Source organism: Chlorella variabilis, assembly GCF_000147415.1.
Source record: "Chlorella variabilis unplaced genomic scaffold CHLNCscaffold_6, whole genome shotgun sequence".
In the NCBI taxonomy this organism is placed as follows: Eukaryota; Viridiplantae; Chlorophyta; class Trebouxiophyceae; order Chlorellales; family Chlorellaceae; genus Chlorella; species Chlorella variabilis.
The window spans coordinates 204248-215463 of record NW_005435082.1 but is presented as its reverse complement, the minus strand read 5'-3'; the positions used below and the strand labels follow the sequence as shown (position 1 = coordinate 215463).

At 69.6% G+C, this 11216-nt stretch overlaps 2 protein-coding genes across 2 annotated transcripts in view; one reads left to right on the top strand and one right to left on the bottom strand.

Annotated features, from left to right (window-relative positions):
- CHLNCDRAFT_143487 (hypothetical protein) overlaps positions 1-5098 on the bottom strand; it is a gene marked incomplete at both ends in the record, with an annotated part of 9490 nt that extends 4392 nt beyond the window's left edge. Inside the window, 13 exons of the mRNA XM_005848982.1 lie at positions 84-122; positions 424-635; positions 964-1288; positions 1619-1726; positions 2031-2188; positions 2421-2541; positions 2736-2782; positions 3042-3192; positions 3471-3561; positions 3765-3906; positions 4150-4253; positions 4437-4618; positions 4844-5098. Of these exons, the coding sequence (XP_005849044.1) occupies positions 84-122; positions 424-635; positions 964-1288; positions 1619-1726; positions 2031-2188; positions 2421-2541; positions 2736-2782; positions 3042-3192; positions 3471-3561; positions 3765-3906; positions 4150-4253; positions 4437-4618; positions 4844-5098 (1935 nt within the window). The remainder of the gene's footprint in view (positions 1-83; positions 123-423; positions 636-963; positions 1289-1618; positions 1727-2030; positions 2189-2420; positions 2542-2735; positions 2783-3041; positions 3193-3470; positions 3562-3764; positions 3907-4149; positions 4254-4436; positions 4619-4843) is intronic.
- A 563-nt stretch (positions 5099-5661) lies between these two features.
- Positions 5662-11216, top strand: part of CHLNCDRAFT_57362 (hypothetical protein) — a gene marked incomplete at its 5' end in the record, with an annotated part of 6540 nt that continues 985 nt past the window's right edge. The window contains 12 exons of the mRNA XM_005849185.1: positions 5662-5807; positions 5893-5988; positions 6297-6466; positions 6711-6820; positions 7054-7194; positions 7472-7572; positions 8351-8597; positions 8800-8975; positions 9601-9677; positions 9889-10014; positions 10201-10295; positions 10621-10727. Coding sequence (XP_005849247.1) covers positions 5662-5807; positions 5893-5988; positions 6297-6466; positions 6711-6820; positions 7054-7194; positions 7472-7572; positions 8351-8597; positions 8800-8975; positions 9601-9677; positions 9889-10014; positions 10201-10295; positions 10621-10727 — 1592 coding nt within the window. The remainder of the gene's footprint in view (positions 5808-5892; positions 5989-6296; positions 6467-6710; positions 6821-7053; positions 7195-7471; positions 7573-8350; positions 8598-8799; positions 8976-9600; positions 9678-9888; positions 10015-10200; positions 10296-10620; positions 10728-11216) is intronic.

Here is an 11216-nt window from a genome sequence, read left to right as displayed (position 1 = left end):
ACTGCGTGGAGCATGCGCATGAATGGGCGGGGGTGTGCCATCATGTATGCCTTGCGGGCGCCCTCCCACAGCTCGCCTCCCACCACAGACGACACCACCAGAGCGTCGGCGTGGCGCTTGGCCTGCGGGGACAGGGCAGGGGGGTGGAGGCGCAGGGGCAGGGGTGGGCGGGGGTGGGCGGGGATGCAGGTGGGCGTTGGCGGCGCGGGCAGGCGACAGGCATCCACACCCCACCATCGCAACGCGGCCCTCACACCCTGCCACCTTCCACCCCGCCCACCCCACCAGCCCAAACACACATGCACGCACGCCCATGCTGCCCCCTTCCACGCAGCTACACCATCCACGCGCCACACACACAACAGACACAACCCGCAACGCACACGCCACACAAGGCACACAAGCCACGCAGCAGCGGCGCACCTCCAGGCAGGCCTCCACCGCCCCCGCATAGTTGCCCACAAACAGCATCCTCTGAATGTCCGCCTCCCGCTCTCCAGGGGGGCCGTCCACCACCGCCCCCTCCCCCGGCGCCGCCTGGCTGGGGCTGGCGGGCGCGGACCGTTTGGCTGGGGACAGCGCAGAGGTGGGGCGGGGCGGCGTGCCGGCCAGGTTGTCGAAAAAGGCGGCACCGTCTGCAGGAGGGAGGGGAAGGCGCGGGCGGGGTCGGAGGCCGGGCCAGGGCAGGGAAAGCGAGGGGCGGCAAGGCGAGGGAATTCCAGAGGGGGGCAGCCTGCTGGTGGTGGGTGGGATGCGGGCGGGGCCTCCTAGGCCACCATGCCGCCCTGTCCTGCTTCAGCCAGGCCACCAATCCAACAAGCCCGCCTGTGAATGCCCCCCCACCCCCTCCCCCCTGCTCCACCCTTGTGACACCATCTACTCAACACCCAGACACTCCTCTACCCTTGCGACACCACAGGTGACGCAAACACAGGGACAAAACAAACACCTGCCCAGACACACCTGTCACGGGGCTCTGCTCGAAGAAGTCGGCGCCGTCGCCGGCCAGCAGCTGCTCGGCAGCTGCCGCCCCTGCCGGCGCCTCCAGCCCCATCTGCTGCACGCCCTCGGCCGCCGCCGCGGCCGCCGAAAACGCGTCTGCCGCGGCCGCCGCGTCGCCCTCCCCGCCTGCAGCGCTGGCCTCTGCGGCCGCGGCGGCGGCCGCCGCCTCGGCATCCACGGGCAGGTATTCCCCAAAGCCCAGCCGCTCCAGCAGGTACTTGCGGCCGTCGGCGGCAAAGTGGGTCTGAAGAAAGGCCCACGTCTCCGCCTCCTCGCTGCCCTCGAGCTGCAAAGAAAGCATCGCAGCGCAACAAAGGCAGCAGGTGAGCGCAGGCGCGGCGCAGGCACGGCAAGGGCCGGGTCGGCGCCTGCTGGCAGAGGGCGCCGGTGGACACGCGGCGCCGGCCAGGAGGCAGCCAGAAGGCAGCAGCCTGGCCCGCCCCGACCGAAGCCCTGCCACACCGGCGGCAGTCACCTCGCAGCCCGCACCGCATGCATCCAAACCACCACCCTCACCGCCACACACACTCACACACCTGAGCACCGGCCCCGCCACCCACCAAGCCTCACCCCCCACACCACCACCGCCACCGCCTGAGCCAGCTGCGAAACCCACCCGCCGCTCCATGTCTCGGCAGAAAGCATCGAGGGCGTCGCGGTCGCCGCCGCGGATGGCCGCCTCAAATGCCTCGCTGCGGGCCACCAGCTCTGGCTCAGTCATGACCTGCTAGGCAGGGAGAGGGAGGGGGTGAGAGGGGAGGGAGGGAGGGAGGGGGCGTGTGGTGGGGCGCGAGAGGGAGCAGGTGTGCGGCGCGGCGCGCGGTGGAAGCCGACAGTTGTTGCCACAACCAGGGGCCGCGTGCCTTCCAGTGGCCTGGCGTGGCGTGGCGTGGCGTGGCACAGCACATCACAGCACAGCATGGCACATCACAGCGCGACACAGCACATCACAGCACGCAGCCCTGCCCGCGGCCCACAGCCGCACAGCCCCGCGGCCCATCACTGCACAGCCCTGGCGCAGCGCCCACCTGGCTGATAGTGACTGAGCCGGTGACCGCCGCCTCTCCCGTCGCCAGCTGCCGCTTGCTGTTGGCAAACTGGGCCAGCTTGCCGCCAAATCCCAGCGTGGCGCCCACCGGGCGCTTGAGCCAGGCGGGGGCCTTGGTCTTGTAGGCGGTTGTGGCGCCTGCAGCGGGGCAGAGCGGCAGCAGCACGCTGCGACTGTGAGGTGTGTGGTTGCCCAGTGCTGGCGTGCAGCTTGCTGCCCGCCCTCCCCGGCCTGCGTCCCAGCACAGCCCAACACAGCGTGCGGGCACACCCGCAAGCAGGCCAGCGAAGCAGGTCCCGGCCAGCCAGCCAGCCGAGCCGAGCGGGGCCCAGCAGGTCCCCAAGCAGGCCCCAGCAGGCACGCCACCCACCCTGGCCGATCGCGAAGCCGTCTGCCTCTCCAGCGGCGGTGCAGGTAGAAAGCGAGGTGATGCCGACCTGGCCTTCAAAAGTGGCAGTGGCAAACACGCCCGCCAGCGGGCCGGGCGCCCACTGCAAGCGCAGGCAGGCACAGGCAGCGGGAGGCCGAGGGGTGGGCGGCGTGTGGCACGGCGTCGACCACGGCGTGCAGGCAAGCGCCGGGCGGCGGCTGCTGCAGGCCGCGCTCCGCCCGCCCAAGAGCGGCACCGAGAGGGCTGGCACAGGGCAAGAGCAGGAGCAGGAACAAGCGGCGGCCTTGCCTGCACATCGAAGTTCCAGTTGGCGGCGGGAGGCAGCTCGCAGTACATCTCACCTGCGGTACAGACGCATGCCAGCAGTCAGTACCGCAGAACTGCAAGCGCTGCCGCTGGCTGCCGCTGGCTGCACAGCCAGCCCCTAAAGCGTGCACACGTCTCCTGGAATCGCCCCCTTCCTCCTTCCTTCCTGTCCACCTCTAGCTGCCCCTCGCTCCCTCCTGCCAACCCTCCTCTAGCTGTCCCTCCCTCCCTCCCTCCCTCCTGCCAGCCCTCCTCTAGCTGCCCCTCCCTCCCTCCCCTCCCCAGCGCTCTCACCCGCGCCCACGTCCCAGCAGATGGTGCGGTTGTCCTTGCCCGAGGAGAGGAGGAAGGAGGAGTCCTGGGGGCACCACGACATGGCCAGCACGCCCTTGGCGTGGCCGTGGAACTCGCGGATGGGCGACACGCTGTTGCGCAGGTCCCACAGCTGCGGGCAGAAGGGAAGGGGGAAGGGGAGAGTCCAGGGGGTGGGAGGGGAGGAGAGGAGAGGCAAAGGGGTGGGAGCAGGAGGGCAGAGGGGAGGAGAGGAGGGGAGAGGAGAGGCCAGGAGGTGGGAGTGGAGGAGAGTCCAGGGGGTGGGAGCAGGAGGAGGCGGGGTGGGCCGCAGCGCATGGCGTGGAGAGCCGGCTGACCCTAAGCTGGCCCGCGCAGCCGCCACTCCGGGCTGACCCCAGCCCCGCCGCCGGCCGGGCGCCACCCCCCTACCTGCAGGGAGGGTGCCATGTCATCATCGGAGGCCACCACCAGCTGGGTGGCCACCTCGGGGTTCCACTGCAGCGCGGAGCACCGCTTGCGCCTGCGCGGGCGTGGGCAGGCAGGTTTGGGGGGTGTGTGGAGGGGGAGGAGGCAAGGCAACACGCCTGGCTCAGCACCGCGCCAACCCAGGGCACCACCGCGCGCACCGCAAATGCCCACACACACATGCGCATACCGGCACACTCAGGCCCCACCCCACCCCACCCCACCCCACCCCAACCCCAACCCTACCCCTGCCCTCACCCCGAGGGGTCCTTAAAGGATATGACCGGGCGCTGCTTCTTGAGGTCCCACACCACCACCGTCCCCGCCGCCGTGCAGGTGCCCAGGATGTGCTGCACTTTCCGGTTCCAGGCCAGGTGGGTGATCTCGGGCTGGGGGCCGCCTGCGGGCGGCGCCGGGTGGCGGGGCAAGCAGCCAGGCAGCCAGGCAGACGGTCAGGGGAGTGGGCGTGGGCGGAGGAGGAGCGTAGGGCGGGCGCCGGGCCAGCTGGCAGGGCCTCCCGACCCACGTGCCCTGTCAATCCTACTTTCCACGTATTAGCATGTCCTCAGCACATCACCCCAGCATGCCGCCGCCACCACGCACGCACACAACCGCAGCGACCACCACTCCCCCACTCCCGCACCTGCGCCGCCCTTCATGGCGGGATACAGCGAGGGCTGCATGGGGTTGCCCACATCCCAGATGCACAGCTCGCCGTCGGCGCCCCCCGAGGCCAGCAGGTTGGGGCTGCAGGCGGGCGGGGGGGTAGCAGAGGGAGGTGTGGCTCAGCGGGGCCAGCAGCCGCAGCAGCCGCAGCCCCAGCGGCAGCCCCACCCCCAACCGATGCCGCAACCATGCACCAGCAGCAGCAGCAGCAGTGCCGCACCACCACCCGCCACCGCACCGCAGCAGCAGCAGCAGCAGCCGCACCTGAACCCGTTAAACTCCAGGCCCTTCACGGCCCCCTGGTGCTTCTGCAGCCGCGCCAGCAGCTGGCCGCGGGTGGCGGCGGGCGACGCGGGCACCGCCGCCTCCGCCTTGTGCCCGATGATGCGGGCAGGGTTCCACACACACACCGACCCGTCGGCGAGGCCGCCCGCGATGAGGCCATACTGCAGCACAGGGTGTGCAGGGTGCTTGTAATGCCAGCGGCGACAGCAGCAGCACATCGGCGCGACCGGCACGTGCTACCGAGCAGGCGGCCTGGCAGCAGCGTGCAGCCGCAGCAACCGAGGGGCAACGTCCCCTTCCCAGCAGCAGCAGCAGCAGTGGTAGCAGCCCCACGAGCGGCTTTGCACAACACCACCAGGCGCAGCAGCGGCGGCGGCGGCACGCACCGGGTAGTGTTTTGTGTCCACCCCCGCAGGTCCCCAGCACAGGCGGGAGAAGCGCTCGGGGGCCTGCACCGCGCCCCCCGCCAGCCGCAGGTCCTGGTCTGTGCTGGAGAAGTCGAGGCGGAATATCTCCAGCTGGCTGGCGGTCGAGAAGGAGAGGTCTATGGCGCCCGCCACGCTGCCCGCCGCCAGAAACGGCCCGCCGGGGCAGAAGCTGAGCGTGGCCGAACGGTTGGCCCGCTTGATGTAGCTCGCCATGGCTGCTGCTGCTGCTGCTCAAGGCCAGGCAATTCGGCAACGAAGCCACTGGGATGAGGCGCGGCTGCCGCTGTGGCTGCAGTAAACGTGTGAAGGCGTCCGCGCCTGCGTGCCACCGCCTGCGGCGGGCATGGGGGTCGGTGCCCGGTCAGAGCATAGGGTGCATCGCTGAAACCGGGCTGTGAGCCATGGCCCGGGTGACCAGCCTCAAGGTGAGCGTGCAGCGCCGGCAGCCCCGGCGATCACCCCGCCACACACAAACGGCCCCTGTCAGGTGTGAGCGCGGCCCGGGCGCTGTCGTTCAGGGATGCGATCTAGCAGCTGGTGAAACCGCAGGGTGGCGATGGCCCTCAACTCACTCGATCGGATTCTTTGTTCACGGCTACAGGAGGCGCAGGCGTTGAAGAGAGGGCCCGGTGGGGCCCAGCGACCAGGCAGAACGAAGAGCGGCGTGATCGGGGGCCGCAACGGGCTGCGGAGTGTCTGCAGGACGGCAGGACAACTCGGTTTTCCGTAAATCGGGGGGCCTGATGCGCGCTGCCTGCGCCCCAGCAGAATGCACGATGGCCGCTACTCGCAGGACATCCAAGGCAGCCGCCCCTAGCAGCAGCAGCAAGTCCGCCAAGTTTAGCGTGCTGCTTCCGACATATAACGAGCGGGAGAACATCCCATTGATCGTTTACCTGCTGGTGGAGACGTTCGAGAAGAAGTGGGTGAAGCTGAGGCAGGGAGCAGGCACCATGCCGCCCATCGCCAGCGGCAACGGCAGCCTCCCCCGCCTGCCCCCCCTGCAGCGAGATAGACTATGAGATCATCGTGATAGATGACGCCAGCCCCGATGGCACGCAGGATGTGGTGCGGCAGCTGCAGCGGGAGTATGGAGAAGACAGGTGCGGCGAGCGCGCTTGCGGCGGCGTCACGAGCAGGGGCCCCTGTGTGTTGCATCGCTGAGGTCCTCAACATGCAGCAGCCTTGCCTCGCACTGCCCCAAGCACACCCAGCCACCGCTGCCAGCTTCGGTCGCTCCACCACGCCTCGCACTGCCCCAAGCACACCCAGCCACCGCTGCCTGCTTCGGTCGCTCCACCACGCCTCGCACTGCCCCAAGCACACCCAGCCACCGCTGCCTGCTTCGGTCGCTCCACCACGCCTGCACCGTCCCGTCGCCCTCGCGCACACCCTTGCCGCTACCGCGCAGGATCCTGCTGCGCCCGCGCCCCGGCAAGCTGGGCCTGGGCACCGCCTACGTGCACGGCCTGCAGTCTGCCCGCGGCGACTTTGTCATCTTGATGGACGCCGACCTCAGCCACCACCCCAAGTACATACCCGCCATGCTCAAGAAGCAGGCGGCCACGGGGTGCGACATAGGTGGGCGGCAGCATGGTCGAGGCGGTGGCCTGGGTGGAGGGTGCCGAGGGGTGGCCTGGCTGCGGCAGCAGCAAGCTGGCAGCCGTGGGGTGCGACGTTGGTGGGCGGCAGTGATGGGGGTGGTGGGACGGGATCGGCAAGGAATGCAAGGTGCCACCGCTTGTTCCAGCTCGCCGCGGATCGCCCTCTTGCCGCACCCTTACGGAACTCAAGTTTGGCTCTTGCTTCCTTGTCTTGGGCGCAGTGACGGGGACGCGGTACCGCCAGGGCGGCGGCGTGTATGGCTGGAACTTCAAGCGGAAGCTGACCAGCCGCGGCGCTAACCTGCTGGCGCAGACGCTGCTGCAGCCTGGGGTGAGGGGCAGGTCCCTGGTCTGGCTGCTGGCTGGTGTCGGCGGTTGGTCCCTTGCTGGGCTGGCACTGGCCTCCCCACCCCTTCCGGGCCCGTTTCAGCGCCCTGTGCACCTCTCTGTGCCAGTCTCGCCACCTCCCCATGCACCTCCACCCAACCACCAATCTTCCCACCTACCTTCTTCTCACTCGTCTCCCCCTTCTCCCCCCTTGCCGCTCCACCACCACCACCCCAGGTCTCGGACCTCACCGGCTCCTTCCGCCTCTTCCGCAAGCCCTGCCTGGACGCCGTCATGTCGCTGTGCACCTCCAAGGGCTACGCTTTCCAGATGGAGATTGCGGTACGGGCCAGGCGGCTGGGGTACACGATTGAGGAGGTGAGGGGGGCTGTGGGGGGCCTTGTCTTGAGGAGGTGGTGGAGGGAAGCAGTGCAGGGCCTCGTCTTGAGGAGGTGAAGGACTGCGTGAGGGGTGGAGTGGGATGGGATGGGATGGGAGGCAGGGGCTGCGGGGCTGGGCGGCTCCGGCTTTGCACTGGGGCACGAGGGCTGGCGGGCCCGTGGTGCGCCTCCTGAGTGCGCCCTGGAGCTGCACCTGTGCCTTCCCTTCTTCCTGGCCTGCCCGCCTGATGTCATGCCCACCTGTTGTCATGCAGGTGCCGATCGTGTTTGTGGACCGCATCTTTGGCGCCTCCAAGCTGGGATCCCAGGAGATCGTGATGTACCTGAAGGGCTTGGTCAACCTGTTCCTCACAACGTGATGCACAGAATGCATCAGATCAGAAGGCCCCGGCGTGCCGCTGGCGCGGGCTGGCGGGGGCTCAGAGCGTATCACGATGGTAGGCGATCCGACCCCGGCAGGCCGCTATTTTTGTTCGTAGTAGCAGTAGTGTGTAGGCAGCAGCACATTAGAGCAGGGTCGTGGCTGGGATCAGCACTTTCATGTTATGACTAGTACTTGACCGGTCCCTTTTGTGCGCGCCTTTCCTACAACTGGAGTGGGCGCGCATTCAGTACCCTGGGCAGCACCGTAAACTGATCGACAAGAACAGACCTTGACGGTCAAAGTAGCAGGGCCTCGGCAGGTCCTCCTGTGCATCACAGCATGCCGGCTCCTAACCGCCGCCAGTCGCGGTACGCAGGGTGTACGGTCAGATGGCCGAATGCACAGCTGATGGCGCAAATGGCGACCCCCTGTTTTTCGCCGTGACACAAGAACATCATCCAGGAGCCAGTCGAGCGTTGTTGGGCAGGGTTGGGGCCTCGATGTCGGCAGGCCGCTGGATAGGCCCATGGGAGAGGGCGACCTGCGCGCTCAGAAGACGGGTCAAGGACATCCAAGCTGTGGACGATGCCCATCTCAAGTGAGGCTGCCACCCACTGCCGGCCTGCCCGCGGGCCCTTCAGCTGTCGAGCCCTGCCTACAGCCTGCAAACGCCAGCTGTGCCGCGGCATCGCCGATGGCCCACCTGCCGCCCGCCCGCTCCAAGCTGCGCCACCCTCTGCCGCCGCCGCCCGCCCGCCGCCGCCCGCAGGGCCTTCCCCGCATCCTCCAAATACGTGCTGGCGCCGGCCCTGCGCCTGCTGGCGGCGCTCTACGCCTCCTACCACTCCACACGCCACTTCTTCTACCGGCAGGGCATGCTGCGCCCACTGGGCCTGCCCTGCCCCGTCATCTCCATCGGAAACCTCACAAACGGTGGCACCGGCAAGACGCCTTTTGTCGAGTTCCTGGCCCGCCACTATGTGTCCGTGCACAAGATGCCAACTATGGTCCTGCAGGTGAGCCGGTGCAGGGCAGGCGGTGCAGGCAGCCGCTGCAGGCAGGCAGGGGGGGGGCACAGCCACGGCCGGCCAGCCGGCAGCCGCGCCTCTGCCTCCCGTCTTCCTCCCTCCTGTCTGCCTCCCGCAGCCTCTCCCCTACCCTCACCCCACGCCGCCCCACACCGCGCCGCCCGCCTGCCTGGCGCCCCACCCCTCGCAGCGCGGCGGCGGCACAGTAGACGAGACCATCATGTTGCGTCACGTGCTGGAGGGGCTGCCCGTGTACGTGCACGACTGCTCCACAACTTCCTCGGAAGCCAGGGAGTATCTGCGGGAGAATCCCGACACGCGGCTGGCGCTGCTGGATGACGGACTGCAGAACCTGGCGCTCACCAGGTGGGCCGCAGGCGGCGGTGGTGCACGGGTGGTTTGTTGTGATGCAATGTGCTTGGTCAGGACATCTGTGTCTTATGTCTATTGTGGTGGTGGGGTCTGTTGGCGGGCTGGCGGCCCCCCTTCCTTGGCCAGGCTCCGCAGCGTCGCTGCTGCACGGGTGGGGCATGGGACTGCTGCCTGCCTGCCTGCTGGCTGGCAGCTGGTGCGAGATGCGGGACGGGGTGAGCGTGTGTGCTGGTCTTGTGGTGTGGTGCATGGCGGCTGCCTGCCTGCCTGCCTGCCTGCCTCACTGTGCATGCCTGGGCCGCGGCTGGGCGCCGCGTGCAGGGACTTGGAGGTGGTGATGGTGAACTCGCTGTCGCCCTTCGGCAACGGGCACCTGCTGCCGCGGTGATTTGGCAAGCGCAAGCGCGGTCGCCTGCATGGGCTGCGGGGCGAGCCGTGGCAGCCGGCTGCCTGCCGCCGCCGCCGCCCGCCGCCGCTGCCGCCGCCTGCCTGCGCGGGCGGCAACGCGGCGGAGTAGCGGCAGGCCACCCCCCGCCGCCCCCGCCGTGGAATAAGGCGCCCCTGTGGGTTCGTGGCGACCGGGTGACCCTTGGCCTGCGGCATGCTCCTGCTTGTGCAGCGGTACACTAAGGGAGCTGCCCAAGCAGGCGCTGCGGCGGGCGGACGCGCTGGTACTGCACAACGTCGACTTGTTAGGTGCGCTGTGCGGCTGCAGCTCTGTCCAACCAGGATGCTGTGCGGGCAGGCGCTCGTGTTCAACAGCGGCGGATGCGTGCGTGATGCCCTTGCCTGGGGGCAGATGGGTGCCGCCTCCTTGCTGCCAGCTTCTGCCCATCGCTGTACAGCTGTACCCCGCCCATCTCACCGACGGCAGCTTGGTGTGCGCGTGCCCGCCTTTGGCCTGCAGGCCCTGAGCGGCGCGAGGCGGTGCAGCGGCAGCTGACGTCGGTGGCGCCGCGGCACACCATCTTCCTGCAGACGCAGATGGCGCCCACCGGCCTGCGCTCGCTCATACCCCCCACGGGCAGCCTAGGTGGGAACCCGCTGGGCACTGGGCAGCCTGGCCCGCCCCGGCAGGATGCTGCTGCTGCTGCTGCTGCGGAGGGTGTGGCTGCCGGCTGGCTGGGGCCCTCTGTGTGGCAGGCCAGGCACGTCGGCGGCTGGTGACAGCCTCCTGCCTGCCCCCTCCCTGCTCCTGCCCGCCCGCTGCCCGCCGCAGACATGAGCATCCAGTCGGGGCTGGGGGAGTGCCTGCCGCTCAGCCGGCTGACGCAGGCGGCGGTCATCTGCTTGGTAGGCATCGGCAAGCCCGAGGTGAGGCGCCGTAGGCAGCAGACAGATGATGAGGATCGTATGTGTCGCCGTGCTGTGTGTCGCCTGCCGGGCGTCATGCTGGGCTGGGCTGGGCCTGTGCCGCGCTGTACCTTGCCTTGCTGTGCTGCGCCCCGCGCCAAGTCTGCGCCATGCTGGGCCTCCTGGCAGTCCCTTCCTCCCGCCCCTGCCTCCCGCGGCTCCGCCCCCTCCCTGCCTCCCAACCAGCCACCGTCTCTCTCTCTCTCTCTCCCCCCCTCCTCTGCCTCTCCCTCCCTCTCCCTCTCTCCCTCAGTGCCCACCTGCCCTGCCCCTCCCTGCCCCGCAGACCGTGGAGCGCCACCTGCAGCGCCTGGGCGCGGCGCACGTGGAGGGGTGCGGCGACTACGAGGACCACCACATGTTCAGCCTGGAGGAGCTAACGGCGGCCATCAGGTGAGAGGGTGCGGCTGTGGGGGGGCCTGCTGCTGCGTGTGGGTGGGGAGGGGCAGGCAGGCAGGCAGGGGGCCTGCTGCTGCTGTCGGCCATGCGGTGGGGGGGCAGGCAGGCAGGCATGGGGCTGCTGCGTGTTTGGGGGGGCAGGCAGGCAGGGCGGCCTGCTGCGTGTGTGTGGGGAGGGGCGGTCTGGTGGCGCCCGCTGCCGCCGGCGCTTCGGCGTGGAGGCAGGGTGGGCCCGCGATCCGCTGCCGCCGGGCCGTGGCTTGGCGGGAGGGGGCTGGCCCGAAACTGCAGTATTGGGGCTGGCGAGGGTCGGCGTGGTCGAGGGCAGTGTAGCGCAAACTGCACCTGCGATGGCGGGCGGCATGGCCCCCCCCAGCGGCAGGCTGCCACGTAGGGCCCCTTGCCCTCCCTGCCCCCCGAACCCAGCCAGCCCCGCCCCGCCATGGCGGCAGCCACGCCCACACCCGCTCACCCGCGGGCTGC